We start from the raw sequence: 25,800 nt of genomic DNA on the forward strand, positions 1-25,800 counted from the left end.
TCAACATATTTAGAGGGCCTGGAGGTGAGTGGCCTTCCAAGAACTAAAGAAAGAAAGGCAGTGTGGCTAGAGTGGGGGTTAGGGGAGGAATCAAAGTGGGGAGATGTTGGAAGGCAGCAAGCAGATTTTGGAGTGCATTTTAAGGCAGGTTGAGACAGGTTTTTTTTTGAGATAGGATCTAGCTCTGTTGCCCAGGCTAGAGTGCAATGGAGTAATCACAACTCACTGTAGCCTCAATGTCCCAGACTCAGATGATTTTCCTGCTTCAGCCTCCTGAGTAGCTGGGACCACAGGCATGTGCCACTTACACTTGGCTTTTTTTTTTTTTTTTTTTTTTCCGGTAGAGATGGAGTCTCCCCATGTTGCCCTGGCTGGTCTTGAACTCCTGGACTCAAGTGATCCTTCCACCTTGGGTTCCTAAAGTGCCAGGATTACAGGCGTGAGCCACCACGTCTGGCCTAATTTTTCTTTTCTTTTCTTTTTTTTTTTTTGTTAATGCTTCCCAGGCTGATCTTGAACTCCTGAGCTCAAGTGATCCTCCTGCCTGGGCCTCCCAAAGTGCGGGAATTACAGGCGTGAGCAACCATGGCCAGTCAAGTTGAGAATCTTGGACATTATCTCCAAAGCAATGAGAAACCCTGGGAGAAGGGGAAGCAAGATGGTTAAGAAGAGAGAGCAGTTACCTGATTTGCATTGTTTAAAAGCAAAGATCTATTGAGTGGATTTAAGGAGATTAGTTTGGAAGCTACTGGCAGTTTGAACTAGAATGGTGCCAATAAGGGTAGGGAAAAAGGGCTGATTTGAAATATACTTAGGAGGCCAGGGGCAGTGGCTCATGCCTGTAATCCCAGCACTTTGGGAGGGTGAGGGGGGTGGATCACTTGAGCTCAGGAGTTTGAGACCACCCAGGCAACATGGTGAAAACCCATCTCCATTAAAAATACAAAGAAATTAACTGGGTGTGGTCGTGCACGCCTCTAGTCCCAGCTACTTGGGAGGCTGAGGCAGGAGAATTGCTTGAGCCCCAGAGGTGAAGGTTGCAGCGAGCCAAGATTGCACCATTGCACTCCAGCTTGGGCTACAGAGTGAGACTCTGTCTCAAAAAAAAAGAAAAAAAAAAATACACACACACACACACACACACACACACTTAGGAGATGGAATGGATAAGATATAGATTAGATGTGGAGGAATAAAGGAGAGGAATGAGCCAGGATAATAGTATTAAATATGTGGTAGACACTATCATTTTACATGTACTAAATTATTTAATTCTCAGAACAACCCCATGAGGTAGGTATTGCTATCACCATTATGTAGCTGAGGAAACAGACATCCCTAATTTTTTTTCTTTTTTTTTGAGACAGGGTGTCATTCTTTCACCCTGGCTGGAGTGCAGTGGCATGATCACAGCTCACTGCAGCCTCTACCTCTGGGCTCAGGTGATCACTTCTGCCTTCTGAGTAGCTAGGACTACAGGTATGTGCCACCATGCCTGGCTAACTTTTTTTTCTGTTTTTTTGTTGTTGTTGTTGTTGTTGTTGTTTGTTTGTTTTAGAGACGGTTTCACCATGTTGCCCAGGCTGGAGCTCCCTGATTTCTGGCTTGAGGAGTTGGATGTGTGATGGCATCTCATAATTAAGATAGAAAACTGAAGGTGGGGTGGAGGCTCGTAAGTTTAATTCTGAATGTATTGAATATGAGGTGTTTGTAAAATGTCCAAGTTGCAGGGTTAAGTAGTCATTTGGATATAGGGTTTGGAGTTCAAAGCGAGAGAATCCTGGGTTAGAGATACAGATTTTAGTCTTTTGAAGATGACTAATTTTGAGGAGTAATTATTAAAAAGGGGGAAAGGGTAGAGCAAGGAAAGAGGGATTACTATAGAGCCCCAAGGCATATGAGATCGGATGGTTGAAAACGGAGAAGATAAATATGAAATGGCTTGTGTGCTATGTCAGATGTTTGGACTTTATTCTGAAAAAATAGCTTTCAGTTTAATCTGTGGGCTTATTGAGCTGGAAGTGTCTGTGGGATATTCAGGGACAGAAAGCTGGACTGTTCTTACATCCTTTCCTCATATTTTTCTACTAACTTTCCTCGGTTCTTAAGAATATACTCTAGCTTTCTCATCATCCTGGTTACTTTTTTTTTTTTTTTTCAATTTTAGTATTTTTAGAGACAGGGTCTCACTACATTGCCTAGGCTGGTCTCGAACTCCTCAGCTCAGGAGATCCTCCTGCCTTGGCCTCCCAAAGTGCTGGAATTAAAGGCTTGAGCCACTGTGCCTGGCCCATACTGGTTACTTTTTTATCTTAAAATGTGGTAGACAATTGAATGCATTTTATGTATGACCTGAGCAGAGTGGATAATCTTCACTTTGTCCAGCACGTTCTGTACACTGTTTCTATGAATATAGGTCAAGATTGAATTAGTTTTTGAGAAGAGGAGAACATTATTACATCATGTTTCTTTTATCAAGAAAAAGTGTGTGTGTGTGTTTGTGTGTGTTTTAAATCTAAGCCTTGTATCTCTTATCCTTGTGGTCTAATTCTTCCTTTCTCTCAATATAGGTATGGCATCACAGCTGCAAGTGTTTTCGCCCCCATCAGTGTCGTCGAGTGCCTTCTGCAGTGCGAAGAAACTGAAAATAGAGCCCTCTGGCTGGGATGTTTCAGGACAGAGTAGCAACGACAAATATTATACCCACAGCAAAACCCTCCCAGCCACACAAGGGCAAGCCAACTCCTCTCACCAGGTAGCAAATTTCAACATCCCTGCTTACGACCAGGGCCTCCTCCTCCCAGCTCCTGCAGTGGAGCATATTGTTGTAACAGCCGCTGATAGCTCGGGCAGTGCTGCTACATCAACCTTCCAAAGCAGCCAGACCCTGACTCACAGAAGCAACGTTTCTTTGCTTGAGCCATATCAAAAATGTGGATTGAAACGAAAAAGTGAGGAAGTTGACAGCAACGGTAGTGTGCAGATCATAGAAGAACATCCCCCTCTCATGCTGCAAAACAGGACTGTGGTGGGTGCTGCTGCCACAACCACCACTGTGACCACAAAGAGTAGCAGTTCCAGCGGAGAAGGGGATTACCAGCTGGTCCAGCATGAGATCCTTTGCTCTATGACCAATAGCTATGAAGTCTTGGAGTTCCTAGGCCGGGGGACATTTGGACAGGTGGCTAAGTGCTGGAAGAGGAGCACCAAGGAAATTGTGGCTATTAAAATCTTGAAGAACCACCCCTCCTATGCCAGACAAGGACAGATTGAAGTGAGCATCCTTTCCCGCCTAAGCAGTGAAAATGCTGATGAGTATAATTTTGTCCGTTCATACGAGTGCTTTCAGCATAAGAATCACACCTGCCTTGTTTTTGAAATGTTGGAGCAGAACTTATATGATTTTCTAAAGCAAAACAAATTTAGCCCACTGCCACTCAAGTACATCAGACCAATCTTGCAGCAGGTGGCCACAGCCTTGATGAAGCTCAAGAGTCTTGGTCTGATCCACGCTGACCTTAAGCCTGAAAACATCATGCTGGTTGATCCAGTTCGCCAGCCCTACCGAGTGAAGGTCATTGACTTTGGTTCTGCTAGTCACGTTTCCAAAGCTGTGTGCTCAACCTACTTACAGTCACGTTACTACAGGCAAGTGGCAAATGCTGAAAATCGTATCTTAGGCTAGAGTTCTGTCCTTATATTTAACATATACCCTGTAGGCTACGTATAGCAATGAATTTGTTTATAGATTCTGAGCTAGAAATAGGATATGTTTTAGCTCATTCTATGTGTGTGGCATTCCTATATATGACGTTTATTTCTGAAATTTTATCTAGCACTGGAAAAATTAGTCTGATTCTGAAAGTTGTTACTAGTTGAATTATACTAGCACCTGGTTCTTTTCTTTAGTATCATTTTACCTCATTTTCCCATTTTATTTATTTTATTTATTTATTTATTTAGAGACAGAATCTCGCTCTGTCGCCCAGGCTGGAGTGCAGTGGCGTGATATCAGCTCACTGCAAGCCCCGCCTCCTGGGTTCACGCCATTCTCCTGCCTCAGCCTCCTGAGTAGCTGGGACCACAGGCACCCGCCATCACGCCCGGCTAATTTTTTTTGTATTTTTAGTAGAGACGGGGTTTCACCGTGTTAGCCAGGATGGTCTCGATATCCTGACCTCATGATCCACCCGTCTCGGCCTCCCAAAGCGCTGGGATTACAGGCGTGAGCCACCGCGCCCAGCCTATTTATTTATTTTTTTAAGATGGAGTTTCACTTGCCACCCAGGCTAGAGTGCAGTGGTGTGACATCGACTCACGGCAGCCTCCACCTCCTGGGGTCAAGTGATTTCTCCTGCTACTCCTGTCCTGAGTAGCTGGGACTACAGGCACCTGCTACCACGCCTGGCTAATTTTTTTGTTTTTAATAGAAATGGGGTTTCACCATGTTGACCAGGCTGGTTTTGAACTCCTGACTTCAGGTGATCCACCCGCCTCAGCCTCCCAAAGTGATTAGAGGCGTGAGCCACCATGCCCAGCCATTTTCCCATTTTAAAGAGTCTTGAAATACACAAAGATATTTACTTATTTGTAATGAATCTGAGCATATGTTGCTGTTTTTTCGAAGCTCTTATCTTGGCAGGTAAAATAACGTGGGAATAACTCCAGGTTTAACTCTAGTAACATTTTATTCTTTTACATTTTCTTCTGTAGTAACATGAATTGAATTGCATGATTGCTACAATCTCTTCCTGTTTTAACATTTTCTAAATACTTTGAACTTAATGGGTTATCCTAGAATGGCCTTGACCCAAGTACCTTATACTTTAATGATATATATTTCTAGATTGATACTTTTAATGTAGCTACCGTTTTAATATATAATAATTATTGGGACAGTATGTAAATGCTGATATATACAATTTTGTCTGTACCATAACCAAGGCTTTTAAAATGTGCTTTTTATCAGCACCCATTTACTTACTTGCCTAGTTATTAATTTTAAGGAATCTAATATTTAGTTTTAATGGCCATACATTAAATACAAATCATGTAAGCATCCAATCAAGAAGTGAAATAATAAACAAAAACATAGATAACCTATAAAATATGTTTATAAGGAGCTATACATGCCAGATGCCTGTAATAAAATTTGAGGAAATAGAAATTCAGAATTAAGAATTTTATATTATGTGTGAAAATAATGTGAGGATATTTTAACCCATACAAGGACTCAGAAAAAATGTCATCTGCATGTTTCCTTTTTTAAAAACATTGTGGTAAGATCTTTATAATAGGAAGTTTACAATTTTAACCATTTGGTACCACTCATTGTGTTAAGTACATTCACAGTGTTGTGTAACCATCACTGCTGTCTGTTAAGTATATTCACAATGTTGTGTAACCATCACCACTATTTCCAAATGTTTTCATCATCCAAAACAGAAATTCTAACCATTAAGCAATAACTCCCTATTCTCTCTTCTTCCTACCACTGGTAATCTTGATTTGACTTTCTGTCTCTATGAATTTGCCTATTCTAGATACTGCATGTAAGTGGAATCATACAATATTTGTCTTTTTGTGTCTAGTTTATTTCACTTAGCGTAATGCTTTTGAGGCTAATCCATGCTGTAACATGTATCAGAACTTCATTCCTTTTATGGCTGTATAATATTCCATTGTTTGTGTATACCACATTTTGTTTATGCATTCATCTGTTGGTAGATATTTGGGTTGTTGCTACCTTTAGGCTGTTGTGAATAATGCTGCTATGAACATTGGTGTACAAGTATCCTAGTCCCTATTTTCAGTTCTTTTGGGGATATAGCTAGGAGTGGAATTGCTGGGTCACATGATAATTCTATGTTTAACTTTTTGCAGAATTACCAAATTATTTTCCACAGAGGCTGCACTATTTTACATTCCTACCAGCAGTGGATGTGCATTCCAAATTTCTCCACATTTTCTCTAACATTTGTTATTTTTTTTATTTAAAAATATTGTTTGTTTATTTTTATAGAGACGGGCTGCCTCTATTGCTCATGCTGGAGTACAGTGGCGCGATCATAGTTCACTGTAGCCTCCAACTCCTGGGCTTGAGCAGTCCTCCCACTTCAGCCTCCCAAGTAGCTAGGACTGCAGTCACACTCCACCATACCTGGCTAATTACTATTATTTTATTTTTTGTGGCGGCAGTGTTTTGAGGGTCTCATTTTGTTGCCCAATCTGGTCTCAAACTACTGGCCTCAAGCCATCCTCCTGCCTCAGTCCCCCAAAGTTCTGGGATTACAGGTGTGAACTACCACTCCTGGCCTTGTTTGGTTTTTTAAATAATAGCCATGGGTTTTTTTTTGTTTTTTTTTGTTTTTTTTGAGATGGAGTTTCACTCTTGTTGCCTAGGCTGGAGTGCAGTGGTGCGATCTCGGCTCACTGCAGCCTCTGCCTCCCAGGATTCTCCTGCCTCAGCCTCCCGAGTAGCTGGGATTACAGGTGCCTGCCACCACACCCAGCTAATTTTTGTATTTTTAGTAGAGATGGGGTTTTACCATGTTGGCCAGGCTGGTTTCGAACTCCTGACCTCAGGTGATCTGCCCACCTTGGCCTCCCAAAGTGCTGCGATTACAGCCATGAGCCACTGTGCCTGGCCAATAATAGTCTTTTTTTTTTTTTTTTTTTTTTTTTTGAGTTGGAGTCTTGCTCTGTTGCCAGGCTGGAGTGCAGTGGCACGATCTCGGTTCACTGCAACCTCCGCCTCACAGGTTCAAGCAGTTCTCCTGCCTCGGCCTCCTGAGTAGCTGGGAATACAGGTGCCACCATGCCCAGCTAATTTTTGTATTTTTAGTAGAGACAGGGTTTCACCATGTTGGCTGGGATGGTCTCGATCTCTTGACCTCGTGATGAAGTGCTGGGATTACAGGCATGAGCCACCGGGCCCGGTCAATAATAGCCATTCTTATGGGTGTGAAGTGGTATCTCATTGTGGTTTTGATTTGTATTTCCCTAATGATTAATGATGTTGAGCATTTGTTTTATTTTGTTTTGTTTTGAGACAGAGTCCCACTTTGTCACCCAGGCTGGGGTGCAGTTGTGCAATCATGGCTTACTGCAGCCATGACCTCTCAGGCTCAAGCGGTCCTCCCACCTTAGCCTTTCGGGTACCTGAGACTACGGGCATGCACCCCTACACCTGACTAGTGTTTTGTATTTTTAGTAGAGACGGGGTTTCACCGTGTTGCCCAGGCTGGTCTCAAACTCATAGGCTCAAGTGATATGCCCGCCTCGGCAACCCAAAGTGCTGGGATTACAGACATGAGCCACCATGCCCAGCCTGGCATTTTTTTATGTGCCCGACATCTGTATATCTTCTTTGGAGAAATGTCTATTTAAGTCCTTTCCTCATTTCTTGAATTGGGCTTTTTGTTGTTGAGTTGTATACTCTATATACTAAATTTTCATCTATTCCTTGGGTTGCCTTTTTACCTGTTGATAGTGTTTGACACAGAAAAGTTTTTAACTTTGGTGAAGTGCAGTTTGTCTACTTTTTCTTTGGTTGCTTGTGCTTTTGGTGACATATCCAAGAAGTCATTGTTAAGTCGAAATCATACAGATTTTCCCCTATGTTTTCTGCTAAGAGTTTTATAGTTTTAGCTCTTATATTTTGGTCTTTGATTCTTTGTTGATTTTTGTCTATGGTCCAAGGTACAAATCCAGTGTAATTCTTTGGCATGTGACTATTCAGTTCTTCAAACACCATCTGCTGAAAAGATTGTCCTTTCTGCGTTGGGTGGTTTGGGCACCCTTGTTGGAATCATTTGAACATATATACAAATAATTCTTATCTTCTATTGCTTTCCCATTTTCAATGTTGGGCTCTCTATTCCATTAATCTATATATGTCTTTATGCCAGTACCACACTGTTTTGATTATTGTAGCTTTGTAGTAAGTTTGAAATCAGGAAGTGTGAGACCTCCAACTTTGTTCTTTTTCAAGATTGTTTTGGCTATTTGGGGTCTTTGAGAGTCCATATAAATTTTAGGATGGGTTTTTCTATTTTATACAAAAACCATAATTGCTTTTTATTAAGGATAGTGATGAATCTGTAGATGACTTTGGGTAGTATTGACAGCTTAATAGTAAGTCAGTCCATCCTTATTTCTTTATATCTTTTTACAGTTTTATAAAACTGGTATTTTTTACTTGAGGTAAGGTAAATAAACTCTTAGAGCCTTTGTTTTCTGGTTTTATGCTGCCCTAGGCAACCTTGGCTAACTTTAAGAATGTCATCTCCATTTATTTATTTATGCCTTGGGAGATTTAGGTTCCAACTACATTTGCTTTTTAATGCTCTCCTTTGAGCAGTCTCACCACCAGCCACACCTACATAACATATATATAACATACTCTACAGGTGCACTGAAGAATTCAGCGCAGCATCCCATTTTGAGTCCTCAGGAGGGACTAGGCAGACCACAGCTGAAGGAAGAGGGCTGATCAGCTCTTCCTTTCTGTCTTGACTCTGTGCCTGCAGGTGTTCTTTAACTATTTGTTTGCCCTGTCAAAGACAAAGTGCATTCTCTTGTGATAACAGAGTAGTTTTTAAATTGAAAAAGGGAGAGCAATAGGAGATAAAAATTATTTGGCTTTGTTATAATTGGGGCATGTTAATACAAAATAAAATGAATTATTTGGCTGCTTAGCTTTCTGTAATGTGTAATTCATTTGAATAATTTTCAGTGTTAGGTTGCTGATCTTTGTATTTTTTTATCCTTTTAATTTAAGCTGTCAATTGATTCATTTTGGTTTTGTTTTTTATAGAAACTAAGGTTTTCAAATCTTCAAAGTTACCCTTCGACAAAGCTTTCTTTAAATTCACTGCATTATAGTTGTTGATTATAATTTTAAGTGGAGCTAAGTTTGCCTCTTAAAAACAGGAGTTCATTCTGTGTATACTGAGTAATTACTCTGTATACTGAAGTTCAGTGCCCAGGGCTTGACAGTGTTTAGGATTTAACATGAGTGTTCTGTTGTGTCACAGTAATACTTGATAACGAGCCTAAGGCAGATGGAATAGCAGCTCAGGCATTCCTTCTTTATCACTAGTTTTACCCGCAGTGGTCCTCTTAAGCTTCTTTGATGTTGCTTTGTTGCCATATTAGAGTCCATTAAGTCCTCACCCTTCTGTCTTTCAAAAAACCTCTGTGAAATCTGTTTGGCTGGTGAAGCATTTTGACTCCAAAGCTAGTCCTCCTCTTACCCACCTTTTTAGTTTACCTTGCTTTGTCTTTCTGATAATATGCCAGTATTATCAGCTCACATAAATTTGCCACCTCGCTGTGTCCATTGGCTCTGGGCATAGCTAAATGATTCAGGCAGTGGAAATAATATACTTTATTCTCTGGCTCACTGTAAATGTGCACAGACTCCAAGTAAAGCTCCTGTCTTTCGGGCTTGAGTTTTAGAGACAAAGGTTTGCCATGCTTACAGGCTGAATGTTTTTCCCTACTGAACAAACTAGCCAGCCTTTATTTCAAGCTGAGTCACTTTGTTACTTACGGAAGGAAAAGGTCTAGAGAAGGAAAACGTATCTTCCATTTATCCTAGACAAACAAATAATCTAATTTCCTCTGGCAGTCAAAATATAGTTTCACCTAAGCCACTGATGCAGGAAGTTAGGTTTTATGTAACCTCTCTAATTGGTAAGTAAGTAGGTTTGATGTCTCTGAGATAGGAAGAAAGAAACGAAAATGTTCATGAAAATAATCAGAGTGATTTGTGTTAAGTGATCCTAACCTTAGCTTGCTCTGGGTGCCAGTGAAATTAACCTCAACAATGTTGGTTGGAAGAATTTTTCAACTTAAAGAAGTTTGAAGTTGGGGAATCAAAAGGCAGGGATTGTTGTTTCTATCACTTAGCTGTAATAACCAGAGCCTGTTTAGTATTTGTTTTTTAAGGATGGGATGTGTCTTCAAAGAGGAGACTTGCCATGTTCAAAGCACAATTAATGCCATTTTCCTACTGAAGTGAACACTGCCATTTTTTAACAGTTTCTTTCACTTTCCTGTGCTTCTGTAGATAACCTTTTTTACTGCCCAGTTGTTGGAATGTTACAGCTGGAAAAGGACCTAGAAGAGTAATTATCTAACTCTGTTTCCTTATTACACAAATGAGGTAGAACCAGAGTTTTACGTGTCTATAGAGTTTATATTGAGGGATTAAGAAATAAGGAGGCCAAGAGGAAAGATGTAATGAAAATAATTCTAATAATTATAATCTGGATTCACAGTTTAAAGTATTCAGTCCTTAGAGATAAACCTGCTCTAGTGATGCCTTACTGTTCAGTAAAGTAGAAAATAACTTGTCTTTTTGCTTCGTAGAGTTTGGGTAAGTCTAACATTTATAGGCCCAAATAATACAAAGCCCTCAGTGAACTAAGCAGCCTTACTGCTTTTTTGTTTATTTTTGAGACAGGGTCTCAGGCTGGAGTGCAGTGGCGCAATCATGGCTCACTGCAGCCTTAACCTCCTGGGCTCAAGTGATCCTTCCACCTCAGCTTCCTGAGTAGCTAGAACTGCAGGCACGCACCACCATACCTGGCTAATTTTTAAAATTTTTTTGGTAGAGATTGGGTCTTGCTGTGTTGCCTAGGCTGGTCTCAAACTCCTGCTCAAGTGATCCTCCTGCCTTGGCTTCCCAAAGTGCTGGGATTATAGGTGTGAACCGCCGTTTCTGGCCGTATTTTTTTTTTTTTAAACTGCTTTCCTTTTTTTGTTTTTCCTTTTGCTATTTGCCTTTTTATAAGGTAGATACGGTAGAGTTGCTGTTTTGACTGAGCTTTTGCTGGAAGTCCTTAGCTGCTTTTGTCACTCCAAAAGCAGGGTGAGACCAAATGAAAAAACTTTCAGCTAATCTTCAGTTTTTTTTTTTTTAATTAAATGGGACTTGGGGGCTGTGGAAGTGATAGTTTCCTTAATTTCCCAGAAAACTTTAAGCTCGAGACAGTTATCATATATTATTGCTACCTTTTTTATTTTTTTCTGAGACGGAGTTTTGCTCTTACGCCCAGTCTAGAGTGAATTGACGTAATCTCGCCTCACTGCAACCTCTGCCCCCCGGGTTCAAGCGATTCTCCTGCCTCAGCTTCTGGAGTAGTTGGGATTACAGGCGCCTGCCACCACGCCCAGCTAATTTTTATATTTTTAGTAGAGACTGGGTTTCATCATGTTGGCCAGGCTGGACTTGAACTCCTGACCTCAGGCCATCCACGTGCCTTGGCCTCCCACAGTGCTAGGATTATAGGCGTGAGCCACCGCGCCTGGCCTGTTATTGCTCCCTTTTAAAGAAGAAAGCTATAGAGTGGCCTGGCCATTCTCTGTGACCTACCTTTTGGACTTTAAAATGTCTTTCTAGTATGGTAGGAATAGCAAAATCAATATGCTGCCCTCCAATTGATGCTTTGGAATGTTCTAAACCCAGTTTTTATTTTGGCGCATTGCCAGTTGTGCTCCCCCTGCCAGCTATTTTTGGCACTGTCATGAACTTGGAAATTAATGATTCTGCTCACTAGGAGTAGAAAATTTTGTTCCTTTTCAATTTTAGAAAAGCTTTTATGATGTTTCTGGGTAGTCTTACTAGCTTATTAATGCGCCTGTCAAACTTGTGCAGTGTTGAAAACATGCCATTATGGTTGAGATTTCATTGAACTCTGAAATTCCATCAGTAATATGTGCCTCTAGCCACCTGCAACAGGAATATCACTTTTGAGGGTTACTCCTTTTCTTTTCTTTTCTTTTTTTTTTTTTTGAGACAGAGTCTTACTCTGTCACCCAGGCTGGAGTGCAGTGGCACTGTGTCGGCTCACAGCAACCTCCGTCTCCTGGGTTCAAGCAATTCTCCTGCCTCAGCCTCCTGAGTAGCTGGGATTACAGGTGCCCACTACCACGCCTGGCTGATTTTTTATATTTTTAGTAGAGATGGGGTTTCACCATGTTGGCCAGGCTGGTCTCAAACTCCTGACTTCAGGTGATCCAGCCTCCTCGGCCTCCCAAAGTGCTTGGATTACAGGCGTGAGCCACCACACCCAGCCAGTTATTTCTTTGGTAAACAAAACCACACTTCAAATTAAATACTACAAAAACTGATGATATTGGTGGTTCCACCCATAGCTGTTAAAAAGTGTAAGCCTGAAGAGGCCTGGGTCGACTGCTGTTTGTATTTAAGGATCAGAAAAGCTTTCAGGCCCTGTGGAGTCCCCAGATTTACTGTTTTCTAAGGGCCACTATTTATGTATAAATACTAGGGGAGGATTTTTTTTTCTTTCCTTCTATGCCTAGTTTGCTTAGATGGGGAGGGATATTCTTATTTAGGGAAATTACTTTATATTCTCCTCGCTTAATCCTTGCCTTCCCTCAACCCCCTGCACATATACACAAAACAACAATAAGCACATATCACTTGAAAGTAGTTTGAGAAACCTGGGTATTCTGTGAGGAGACACGGCCAGTTAGATGGTTCTTCATGGAGAGATCTGTTTTCCATTTAACTCCTGTAACATGAGGAATCTGAATCTGGATCTGGATCTGGATCTGGAGTGTCCTTATAGATTATAATTCCATGACTTGTAAGAAAGAAAGGAAATTATTTGGAGAAGATGATCAAGTGCCTAAGAGCTGAAATCTTGGATCCAAATAGCTTGGGTACCATCCTTTTTCTTTTGTTGAGATGGAGTCTCGCTCTGTCGCCCAGGCTGGAGTGCAGTGGCAGATCTCAACTCATTGCAACTTATGCCTCCCAAGTTTAAGTAATTCTCTTGCCTCAGCCTCCGAGTAGTTGGGATTACAGCTGCCCGCCACCATGCCCAGCTAATTTTTGTATTTTTAGTAGAGATGGAGTTTCACCATTTTGACCAGGCTGTTCTCGAACTCGTGACCTCAAGCAATCCACTCACCTTGGCTTCCCAAAGTGCTGGGATTACAGGCATGAGCCACTGCGCTGGCCAAGGGCACCATCTTTTAGTAGTTGTGTAGCCTTGGGCAAGTTACTTTAACCTCTTAGTGCCCAGTTTCTTCATCTGTAAAATGGAGGTAATACTTTTATTGCATAGAATCTAACATGCCATTGATTATAAGATACATTATTTTTGTACCACTTAAAAAAGGAAAAGCGCTGCCATTAAACTAAAATATACCATCATTTGTAAGAATCTTCTTAATTTCAGAGGTGCTAACATGTAAAAAGATGTGTATCTTAGAATTGATGACATAATAATAATACTTTGATAGGATTGTTGTAAGGATTAAGTGACTCAACATTTATAAAGAACTTAGAACTGTGCATGGCACATAGTAGGCACTATTTATGTGTCATTTATTATTGCTATTAGTGTTACCTATTATTTTCTTTTTGAACCCACTTATTGCCTAATTAGTCATAGTTTGACAATTGCCCTTGTATTCCACCATGTCAAATATAAATTTACATAGATGAGTATGTACTTTTACTTATTGAGAAACAGTGTAGTATATAATATACTCAATTCTGGAGCCAGATTGCAGGGATTCAAATCCTAGCTCTGCCACTTATTTGACTGTGACTCTAGGCCAATAACTTAATCTTTCTTTCTCTCAGTTTCTTCTGTAATGGGGATAATAATTCTATTTTAGATGTGTTCGTATATATAAACGTCTGAGTTATGGATTACCTTAGTCATCTCTTTAAAGTTCCCTAGCATTTTATTTCTCACTTGGACTGTTAATGAATATTTCTAAAAAGCACACTAAGAGTTCAAAGTTTTCAAATAATGGTAATATAATACTGTTATTATATCTAACACTTACTAGTATTTACCATGTGCCACGCACTGGTCTAAAAGCTTTCGTATATTTATTTAAGCTTCACAACAACTCTATGTGGTGGGAACTCTTACTGTCTCCATTTTATAGATGAGGAACCTGAGGCACAGAGAGATCAAGTAATATACCTGCAGCTATTAAATGATGGAACTAGGATTCAGACCCTGACAGGCTGGCTGTAGGGAGTGTGCTGTCAACACCATGTCTCTTCAGAAGGCATTTCTTTTTCTTTTTTTTTTTTTTTTCCAGAAGGCATTTCTGTCATGAGGGGTTATTTATTGACCAGGGCTTTTTTTTTTTTTTTGGACTGTCTTGGGTCGCCTAGGCTGGAGTGTAGTGGTGTGATCTTGGCTTACTGCAACCTCTACCTCCTGGGTTCAAGCGATTCTTTTGTCTCAACCTCCTGAGTAGCTGGGATTACAGGCGCCCACCACCACGCCTGACTCATTTTTGTATTTTTGGTAGATTTGGGGTTTCACCATATTGGCCAAGCTGGTCTTGAACTTCTGACCTCAGGTGATCCACCCGCTTCGGCTTCCCAAAGTGCTGGGATTACAGGCATGAGCCACTGTGCCCAGTTGACCAGGCCTTTTAATTGATTTTTTTTTTTTTATGATTGAAATGGTGCTAGGAATAATAATAAAAAAAATCTATTATCCCTTATCTGTGATTGCAAAATTCAGAAAGCTCTCATAAATGAAAATTTTTCTTTAAGTTTGGTGTAAATTCATTTAATTGGCAAGACCTGACTTGAACCATTGTAAAGCTATTTGAAGTCTTTATTTAGCCAACTTAGTATGACTGTTCCATGTTTTGTTGCAGAAATATTAATGTGTTTGATTATAGTGCACTGCCCTGAACTCCACTGGGATTATTATATAATATGTACTTTGTGTTCTGCATTACCTTTCTGAAATTCAAAATATTCTGAATTCCAAAACACATCTGGCCCTGAGCTTCAGATGATGGATTGTATACCAAAGATTTTTTTTCCATTTCATTGAATAAATGTTCCTTTAGCTAATACTAAAGCAGGACTTAGTCATGTAGTTAATTTTCCCAAATAATGTTTTTTTTTTTTAATCTGATATTTTTTGTTTTTGCTAGAGCTCCTGAAATTATTCTTGGGTTACCATTTTGTGAAGCTATTGATATGTGGTCACTGGGCTGTGTGATAGCTGAGCTGTTCCTGGGATGGCCTCTTTATCCTGGTGCTTCAGAATATGATCAGGTAAAAGTGTTTATTTGAATGGAAATAGAATGCAAATAGTTACTTGTGAATTAGATTCTGGAGAAAGAGAAGTACTAAGTACTACTGAAGTATTTAGATAATAGGGAAAGAGTAGTCCAATTACTACTAAAGAACTTTTTAAAGAATAGTGTAATTTTCTCTTCCTGCTTCTTAGGCTAAAGTATGTTTGCAATTCTATAATAAAAAAAGAATTTTATTTTATATTACTTAAGGTTGATACTTTGCTAGATCTGTAATGATTTATTAGAGACTTAACTTTCATTAATTTATGTGCTTTGTGAGTTAGGAAAGTAGAGTAAGGATGAGGAACTGGAATTTTAAAAGAGAACTTCTACTTACTCAGAGCTATTATAATTTTACGCATGACACACTGAAGTACTTTCTTCAGACTGAAACACTTCAGGTCCCAGAAGCTGTGACATACTGGGTCGCTAAGATAGGATTTAGAAAGGAAATCATCGAGTTGTAGTAATATATGATCTGTATCTCAAAATAGACAAACTTTAGGAGATACGCTATAATTTCCTAAGGAATTGGTCCGTTAAGGGAAAATGTTTTACTGTGGAAGTAAATTGTGAATTCTCATTTCTTGTTATTTTTTCTTTTTTCTTTTTATTTGTTTGAGATGGAGTCTTGCTCTGTCACCCAGGCTGGAGTGCAGTGGCGCGATCTCGGCTCACTGCAACCTCTTCCTCCCTGGTTCAAGCGATTCTCCTGCCTCAGCCTCCTGAGTAGCTGGGATTACAGGTGCCCGCCACCATGACCAACTAATTTTTGTATTTTTTACTAGAGATGGGGTTTCACCATGTTGGCCAGGCTGGTCTCGAACTCCTGACTTCAGGTGATCCACCTGCCTCAGCCTCCCAAAGTGTTGGGATTACAGGTGTGAGTCACCGTGCCTGGCCTTCTTCTTATTTTTTAAAAATGTTTCTGCCCTTTATGATGTAAGATCCTTGAGGGTAGAGATTGTCTCACATCACCAGTGTATCCTCAGCTCCTAACACTGTGTCTGGTACACAGTAAGTACACCAGTTTTTTTGTTGTGGTTTTTAAGTTTTTATTTTTTTAGAGACAGAGTCTTGCTCAGTCACCCAGGCTGGCATGTAGGCCTGGTCACAGCTTACTGTAACCTCTAGCTCCTGGGCTTAAGTGATCCTCCCACCTCAGCCTCCCAGGTAGATGGGACTATAGGTGCATGCCACCTTGCCTAGCTAATTCTTTTATTTTTTGTAGAGTCGGGGATCTTCCTATATCAGCCTAGGGTGGTCTCAAACTCCCAGGCTCAAGCTATCCTCCTGCCTTGGCCTCCCAAAGTACTGGGATTACAGGTGTGAGCCACCATGCCTGGCCTATATTGTCAAATATCTTTACTTGTCCGTAAATACACTTCTACCTTGTCATTTACAATGTCTGCATGGTATTTTGGTTTCCAGCTACAGGATTTAGAAAGGAAGTTATCTGAGTTGTAGTAGATTCCACAGATTTGAAGTATTAGAAGTCAACAGGAAAAGCAAAAAAGATTATAGCCAAAATTTTCAAAACTGGATTTCCTTGTAAATAATAGATACAGTAGCTGTGGATGGATTAGTATATATAGGTATTTACAGATAAATTTCAGTTGTATTGATTAAAGATTTGATTTCTTCCTTTGCCTAAAGTTAATGATGTTTTAGTGTAAAAGCCTTTAATAATTTCCCTTTTCACTCCAAATAGTTGTTTGATGGTTTTGATGTTTCAGATTCGTTATATTTCACAAACACAAGGCTTGCCAGCTGAATATCTTCTCAGTGCCGGAACAAAAACAACCAGGTTTTTCAACAGAGATCCTAATTTGGGGTACCCACTGTGGAGGCTTAAGGTCTGTCTTCCCTACTATGCTTCCGACTCCTGTACTCCACCCCTCACTCCCCAATTTTCAATTCAAAGTTTAGTTATTAAATTCTTCAGGTAGAGAAGGGAAAGGAGAGGGGGAAACATTTTGAAAAATTATTTCTTTGTACCTGTTTGGCCTTATCCTCAGTTGAAAAACAAAACATTAATTGCTAGTTCAGTTGGCTGAGGTTATTTTGTATATGTTCAATCCACAGCTGATAGAAAGTTTGGAGGGTAATGCTCACCATTAAGCGATAGAACTAGAGACATATAGTAATGACTGATTTTTAGAGAATTCTCAATGAACATGATAAAATCACATAATTTTCTAACTGCCCACATTCAGGACTTCTATATTTTTTCTTGAAACAAATACCTGCTTTTTACTTCTAAGCCTACTCTGTCAGGTTCAGAAATATCTGAGTAATTTGACTAACCCTGTGACTGTGTGTCTGAGTCTGTTGAACAGTTAGCATTTGAGATATCAATTCATTTCAAAGTAGCTTTAAGAGAACAATGGTAGTGTCCCTTTTTACCTGACATTCTTTAGGAACTGTGCTGTATCATTACTTGCATGTTTATCACTGTCGAAAGGGTAGCTGGATATCAAGGTCACATCTCTCCACTAGAAGATTTTCTGGTTGTGAATTACTTTCATGTTTGCCATCTATGGTTGGCAAGGTGACCACACTTGTCTCTTGTATTCTGGCTTTGGTTTTGAATAAAATGTGAAAATAACATACAGATGGAATTTAAGGAGGAAAATCTTTATTTTATAGACACCTGAAGAACATGAACTGGAGACTGGAATAAAATCAAAAGAAGCTCGGAAGTACATTTTTAATTGCTTAGATGACATGGCTCAGGTGAGTACGGAAAGTTTCAGAAAGTCAGACATTTATTTTTAATCAGAGACACTTCTGTTGATTATACTAAAGACAAATTTAATGTTATCTTTCTAGTATTTGTTTTCAGTTTTTATAAAAAATGCGTTAATATTCCACCATGTAGTAAAGGAACATTTAAATCCTAACCAAGTATATTTTTAGAATTACATATTTCTCTCTTGCTTTACTTGTCTTGTTACATAGCAGTGTTTTAAAATATTACTTATGAAAGTTTCTTGTCCCATTTTCTCTATTAAATAACTACTTAAGAATTATATTTATTGAGCGCCTATTATGTTACAAACTCTGAACACTTCACACTTATGTCATTTAATTTTTTCAACAGTAGAAACTTTTATATTTAGGTAGTAACAATCACTATTGCTTAGCTACTTGTTCCATTTTTTTTTTTTTTTTTTTTTGAGACAGAGTCTCACTCTATTGCCCAGGCTGGAGTGCAGTGGCATAATCTCAGCTCACTGCAACCTCTGCCTCCCGGGTTCAAGCGATTCTCCTGCCTCAGCCTCCCAAGTAGCTGGGATTACAGGCACGTGCCACCATGCCCGGCTAATTTTTGTATTTTTTTTAGTAGAGACGGGGTTTTGCCATGTTGGCCAGGCTGGGTCTCAAACTCCTGACCTCAGGTGATCCACCTGCCTTGGCTTCCCAAAATGCTGGGATTACAGGCATGAGCCACTGCGCCCAGCCCCCAAATTTTTAATGACAAGAAATTGTTTAGCTTTCTTCTACCACTAAATTTAGATGAAGATTTTAATTAAGCAGCATAAAAAGAGCTTCCTCCTCTGAAAATGATTAGATTTTCATAGAAAGAATTTCCCCAGGTTTCTCTTTTGATTACATATATACACACACACATAGTTTGGAGGGAAAGCAGCTATGTAGTGTCAGTGCCAAAGGTTAAGTGAAGAAGTATAATTCTGAATTTTCTTTGGAAGGTGAATATGTCTACAGACCTGGAGGGAACAGACATGTTGGCAGAGAAGGCAGACCGAAGAGAATACATTGATCTGTTAAAGAAAATGCTCACAATTGATGCAGATAAGAGAATTACCCCTCTAAAAACTCTTAACCATCAGTTTGTGACAATGACTCACCTTCTGGATTTTCCACATAGCAATCAGTGAGTATGGAATATTCTGGGGCTTTTGCCATGTGGTTCTTTGTTGAGTTACCGCCTTATCAATGGCACTATCAAATGAGCCAGCCACTTTGGTGCTTATAAATCTGGCTCAGCAGTGCTTTTCTTTCTCATTGAAACATCGTAAGATAAAAATTAGATGTGTATTTTTCTTCCCTATGATTATACAAATTCTTGATTTATTTTATCTGAAAGTGATTGGGAAAAAAAGCTTTGATCCATGTTCATCTTGAGTTATTTGCTGTCTGTTTAATCTCAGCATTCATTTAATGAATCTTTAATCTCTTTTTCAGTGTTAAGTCTTGTTTTCAGAACATGGAGATCTGCAAACGGAGGGTTCACATGTATGATACAGTGAGTCAGATCAAGAGTCCCTTCACTACACATGTTGCCCCAAATACAAGCACAAATCTAACCATGAGCTTCAGCAATCAGCTCAATACAGTGCACAATCAGGTATTCAATAAATAATTTTGGAAACTCAAGCTTAAGTGGGATAGAAACTAGTAAGAATACAGGGCAAGGTAAAGAACCAATTTTTGTTTTGGTGGTCATGTTGCTTCTTAGAAATTCTCCACTTGACAAAAGTTGATGGAAAACAGGGTAGACTGATAATACTTACCAGGCACAGGCTAACTAAAGTTAAATATAAAGGCCTAATCCATGCCCTCATATGTTCAGCATCGTCAAATAAATGGGGTCTGACTATTATGCTACTTACTGCTGTTAGTTTTACTGACTTTAGCCAAATGACTTTCTCCCTGTTAGGAGAAGGATTTTATATCTCTTGTTACTGTATTGAAAGGTTTCCAGTCATTAACTTTAAGGGTGGTTTTGCATTTGTTTGCTAGCCAGTGATATTTGCATTTAGGTTTATTTCTGAAGATGTAAGCTTCCCAGTTTCTTGGTTGGGTCTACTTTTTTAATGGAAGAGCCTATGAGATTTGGTGGGATCTTCCATCCAGTAATTTTTTGTGCAGAAGTAGTTGGGGTTTGTGTAGCCACAGCCAACATAGGACCATTAGTTTTTTTTTATTTGCTTATTTGACCATATAATATGCCTTCAATTTAGGGACTAGGGAAGTTTCTTAAGCACAGAGTTATTTCAGAGGCAGTTAACATTACATTTTAAAACATTATTCTACGTTTTTCTGGATAAATTCTGTATATATAAAATTATTGTGTGTCTCTACTTAATACAAGTGTACAAATATAATCCTTTTGTTTTTAGGCCAGTGTTCTAGCTTCCAGTTCTACTGCAGCAGCTGCTACTCTTTCTCTGGCTAATTCAGATGTCTCACTACTAAACTACCAGTCAGCTTTGTACCCATCATCTGCTGCACCAGTTCCTGGAGTTGCCCAGCAGGGTGTTTCCTTGCAGCCTGGAACCACCCAGATTTGCACTCAGACAGATCCATTCCAACAGACATTTATAGTATGTCCACCTGCATTTCAAAGTAAGTGGGGAAACTCCTGTATCATATGGTATTGTATCAGACCTACTTGCTTTAGGCAGCTCTAGTTGTTTAGTTCTGATCTTTACAAGTTTAAACTCTGTCTCTGATGAAGAAGTTAACTAAAATTGGGTAATATCACAAAATGGATTTTCTCTTTTTACATAGGCTATTTATCTAATTATGATGCTATCTGATGCATTGTAAGAGCTCACTTTATGTTTCCTTAATTGAATTGCCTGATACCAGTTTTCTTGCCCATTGAGTCCTTGTGTCAATGTCGTACGTCTTGTATAAGCATGTATCTGTCAATATGCAAAATCTATACAACTTGAAAAAATTTGTTGTAAGCAGAATTGCTAAATATTGGATCTTATTTCCTATATCATTCTTTTATAAAAATTATGTTCCCAATAAAAAGTGATTTTATTCTAAAATGTAAAAATCATGTTTAAGAATGTGGAAACATCTTAAATTACTTAAGGAAAGAAAAATCATTATTTATTGAACTAAAAAATTCTACAGGCTGAGGTGCTTGTGTGGGGCAGGCATTAAGATTATCTTCTTCAGCTTATGAATCATATAGTTCCTGCAACCTCCTGTCAACAGAGGAACAGAATAGCTGAAGGAGGAGGCGGAGTCCCTGTGTTGCAATAAGATTTTAATTTTCACATTCCCGTCCTTCTTAATTTTCACATTGTTGTTCTGTAATCTAGTCTGTCCAGTTTCTTTTTTCTGTATATGGGAAATGTGTGTTTAATCATTTGGTAAGCCATTTAGAAGAATGTTACTTTAAGGCTAAAATCTGATGACACATTTGACTTTCCCAAGAGAAGGTCAGTGTCAGTACCCTGTGAGAATAAACCAGGATTCAGGTATCTCATATAACACTTTACATAGAAGCAGGCAGCATTTTTGCCTTTTTACATCAATTACTTATTGACCGTGACTCTCTTGTTTGTTTGGTTTCTGACAGAGTCGGAGCAAGCAGAAGGAAAAGAGGGGCTAGGGGAGTCAGAGAGATTACCAGGAGGACAGGAGAGCAATAGCGATGTAAACCAGGGAGAAACTACAGGGAGAGCAGAGGAACAGATTCAAAATCCATAAATGCACATTTAGCCTAACTTACCAAATTATTTTCTGCATATGCTTCATAATAGTAAATTCTGTAGTTGGGATTGTCGTATGTTGAGTTATTCTTCCACAGAGCTTAGCAGATTAGCCACTTTTTTCACCACTTTTTCCGAAGAGTTTCATTGGAACAGTTTTCAGATGTGGGACCCTGAAGTTTTCTGCTGCTTCTCAGATGATACGAGATGAAGCAGAAGAACTTTTGAGTTCCTTTAACAAAACAAAATGTAAACTAAAGAAGTTAGAGGGGAAAAGTGGGATAACCCTTTTTAATATAATTAGGTAAGCTTTGAAATTTTTCCTATCTAGGAAGTATAAATAACCTGAGGAGCTATTAGAGCATACTTAAAATTTTCCAAATGAAAAAGGAGTTTTAAAATTAAGGTGATGATGATGATGCCTGATGTGTATTACTATATGCCAGATAATGTTCCAAGTGCTTTTACATGTATTAATTTATCTTCACTAACAATTCTAGGAGGTAGGGTAATGTCATTATCCCCCATTTATAGATGAGAATTTTGAGCATGGTTCCTTCATATGCCCAAAGTCCTATAACTAATTATTGCAGAACCATGATTTGAACCCAGGCAGGGGACTTCATAGCTTCTGTATTTTGAGGTATTATCCTTATTGCCCTTCAGTTGCCAGCCACAACTAGTTGCTCATTTCTGTGCAACAATGGTCTATTCCAGGTTGCCCACTTTTCTTGGACTATCTGTTCTTTTACAAGATGACTATACTTACAGGAGGTTAGATCCTCATCAGTTAGGCCATTTATTCTTTCCATACTTACCTGATTCTTTATTTAAAGGACTATGTTCAATAAAACAAAATAATAACAAAAAATGAAACTATAATCCCTCTTAGGTCAGGAACCAGGGAGAACCTTCCAACAGTGTTGCCTTTTGTTAATTCTTTTTTTCCACTTTTGGGCTCAGCCTAAAGTACAATAGCAATCTAATACATTAGAGTCACATTTGTAGGTCAGTACTATAAATACTACTTTCCATACTATCCTGGTTGGCCAAAATAGATAACACATTTTGCTTAGTGGTAACTATTATTCTGTAATTTTGTCACCTTTCGCTTTATCACCCTGGGGGCTATAGATGAGCTTCTGAAGTGAACATTTCCTCCTAAATTTTACCAATTTGTAGGAGGCTATTATTATACAATACCAATGTCTTGTAGTTAGGCATGTATCCATGTCCTACTATAGGCAAGAATTTTGTGTGGCTTAGCCTTCTTATTGGATAACATTGCCTACAGAAGCATGGCTGGCAACTTTTTAATCTTGATATATGAATTTGTTACTTTTTATTTTTATATGAAAAAGATATTGTTAGTGTTTTAATTCTGATTTTACTATGCCCTCTTATTTTGTACGTTGCTGGATTGTATTTTTCTTCATGACAACTTGTTATTAAATTACTCATAAATTACTGAAGTGGAAAATGAGAAGACTGACTTGCTGAAAACAGCAGTGTTAGGTCTATGAGTTATGCTCATTTGATACCTCCATAGTAATATTAAGAGAAATTAGTTGGTGATAGTTGAGAAAATGTCACCTAAGTAGTCTTTAATTAAAATCTTTATATCCTCACTTAACAAAATTGCAGACATTAGTGAATTAGAAATATAATAGCAACTTAAATTCTTTATGTTGCAAGTTTCGATAAAGTACAGAAGCAACTGAAGGCTCTCAAGTCTTGACAAAAAGAATTGTCTTTAGTTGTGCTTTTCCCCAGGAGGTCTATTTGTAGGAAAGATTTATTCAACATTTGTTCTAAGAGGATAATGAATAAAAAGATAAAGAAGACATGGTTATTGTTATAAAGGCACTGTTACAAAGAAGAATTCTTGATTTTCCTAGCTGTCCATTAACTACAAAAGAGCCCTATTAGATGTCAATGACAAGAGTAGATTTCTAAAATAAGTTGAAGCAAGTTTCTATAAACCAGAATGTCTGCTTTTAAAATATTCTTATCCTAGGCATAATTTTTTTCAGTTCATGCCTGGTTAAGGATAAAATATATGACTGATTTATGGACTAGGTTATATTTTTTGAGGAATGGGGAAAAACATTCTAAATAAGAAGGTAACTTAGATTATAAATTATTGAGCTTTTCGTAATCTTTCTTATCTAATTCACTAAAAGTTATACTTAAGCCTTTGCTTTTAAAGATTAGAATTTTAAAAACAAGTTTTTTTTCCACCTGGTGGATTAAAAAGTGAATAATGCTGGGCACAGTGGCTCACACCTGTAATCCCGGCACTTTGGGAGGCCAAGATGGGCAGATCATGAGGTCAGGAGTTCGAGACCAGCCTGGCCAACATGGTGAAATCCCGTCTCTACTGAAAATATAAAAATTAGACGGGCGTGGTGGCGCACTCCTGTAGTCCCAGCTACTTGGGAGGCTGTGGCAGAAGAATCGCTTGAACTTGAGAGCAGAGTTTGCAGTGAGCCCAGATAGCACCACTGCACTCCAGCCTGGGTGACAGAGCGAGACTCCATCTCAAAAAAAAAAAAAAAAAAAAAAGAAAGTGAATTTAATTTACTAAGTGAAGATTTTTTTCTTTTTGCCTGTACTCTTAATGGAGATGGGATGAATATTGTGTTTTAAATTTTGTAGCATAAAAAAAATTTAGAATTCTTTTAAACCAACCCTTGCTATATCAAACATCTTTCCATTAACCTAACCTGAGGGGAAGTCTCCCTTTTCTTAACTTCCAAGACTTCTATGAATGAAACTTCTTTGTCTTAAGCGTCTAGGATTAAAACCTGAACAGTGGATTATTTGAACAGAAAAGCTGAAAACAAAATAATCTTAAAACAGTACTCCCAGACCTTGCAAAACTATTTAACTGTGATGCCGTTTTCAATAGCTGGACTACAAGCAACAACAAAGCATTCTGGATTCCCTGTGAGGATGGATAATGCTGTACCAATTGTACCCCAGGCACCAGCTGCTCAGCCACTACAGATTCAGTCAGGAGTTCTCACGCAGGTAAAAGCTAGAGCAATGTGGATACTCAATATTGCTAAACACTATTGAGATTCAGATATTTTGTCCTAGAAAATGGTATTTCCTTTGACTATAAGATCTTTCTTGGTCATGATTCAGTGGACTTAAAATGAAACATCTCTATGGAACAATATACTCATTCCTAACACTATTGCAACTCTGCCATTGTCTTCCTTAGACTTGCAGGGAAAAAATATCCAGACATTCTTGAGAAATGGTCTTCTGAGTAAGTTTACTCTAATTTTGCGGGGTGAAGTGTTTTTTTTGTTGTTGTTTGTTTTTTAAATGTTGGAGCTCATATAAAGATAAGTATATATGCAGCATTTTGATTCTAAAATATAAGGTTCCACTTTTGCACCCTTTGTGTCCCTTTTGCTCACTCTTTTAGAATTTCATCACAGTTGAGAGGCTGGATCACATCAGGATGCCTCTTCACGTATTACATTCCTTCATTCCGTGTGTTTACCCAGATTGTAGAAAGCTTTAAAACTTTATACTTGCTATGAACATTCGACTAAGATGATAGAGAAAATTGTAAAGTATTTAAATAGCAACAAACAGTATATTTTATATTTTATATATAAATGTTTGTGGCCTATGACACATAGGAAATTCTCAAATCCAAAAACCCTATTTTGTGAACAGGAGGAAGAATTCTTAATAAATGTCTTTGTTTCATAGAACTGATCCCCTGAATCTAGCCCAAGGAGGATTCATATACTTCTTTGTTTTAGGCCATTGGCATTTGACTTTGTGGGCCAATGCCGTACAAAGTTGAAGGGGGAAAGTTGTGTTTGGTATATGCATTTTAGATGCTATCAAATTACTGTTCATTGTCAGTAATAACTTGGGGGGAATGAGAACCCTTCTGAATCCGGATATCCTGCCTCCGTGTTTGTTTCACTCACCTGCCTAATCTACGTTTCAGGGAAGCTGTACACCACTAATGGTAGCAACTCTCCACCCTCAAGTAGCCACCATCACACCGCAGTATGCGGTGCCCTTTACTCTGAGCTGCGCAGCCGGCCGGCCGGCGCTGGTTGAACAGACTGCCGCTGTACTGGTAATTCCCCTCACTTGATTGTGCTACTAACGGAGTTTCTTTGGTTTCTTTCTTTTTTGTTTTTTCCTGTTTGTTTTTGTTCTGTTTTTTTCTGGTTTATTT

The 25,800-nt window shown here is 38.8% G+C and overlaps 1 protein-coding gene across 6 annotated transcripts in view; it reads left to right on the top strand.

Moving 5' to 3' along the window:
- Positions 1–25,800, top strand: part of HIPK1 (homeodomain interacting protein kinase 1) — a 48,420-nt gene that overhangs the window by 8,399 nt on the left and 14,221 nt on the right. For 4 of the 6 annotated variants that reach the window (XM_063695691.1, XM_004065386.4, XM_019020704.3 and 1 more), the window contains 9 exons: positions 2,571–3,648; positions 14,959–15,082; positions 16,842–16,961; positions 17,755–17,841; positions 18,819–19,003; positions 19,315–19,477; positions 20,253–20,478; positions 24,496–24,617; positions 25,564–25,698. In XM_063695691.1, coding sequence (XP_063551761.1) covers positions 2,573–3,648; positions 14,959–15,082; positions 16,842–16,961; positions 17,755–17,841; positions 18,819–19,003; positions 19,315–19,477; positions 20,253–20,478; positions 24,496–24,617; positions 25,564–25,698 — 2,238 coding nt within the window. In that variant the 5' untranslated portion in view covers positions 2,571–2,572. Of the gene's footprint in view, positions 1–1,367; positions 1,480–2,570; positions 3,649–14,958; positions 15,083–16,841; positions 16,962–17,754; positions 17,842–18,818; positions 19,004–19,314; positions 19,478–20,252; positions 20,479–24,495; positions 24,618–25,563; positions 25,699–25,800 lie in introns of those variants that run through there. The other 2 variants (XM_055356327.2, XM_063695698.1) reach the window with 1 other exon arrangement.

Source organism: Gorilla gorilla, chromosome 1 (genome assembly GCF_029281585.2).
Source record: "Gorilla gorilla gorilla isolate KB3781 chromosome 1, NHGRI_mGorGor1-v2.1_pri, whole genome shotgun sequence".
Classification (NCBI taxonomy): Eukaryota; Metazoa; Chordata; class Mammalia; order Primates; family Hominidae; genus Gorilla; species Gorilla gorilla.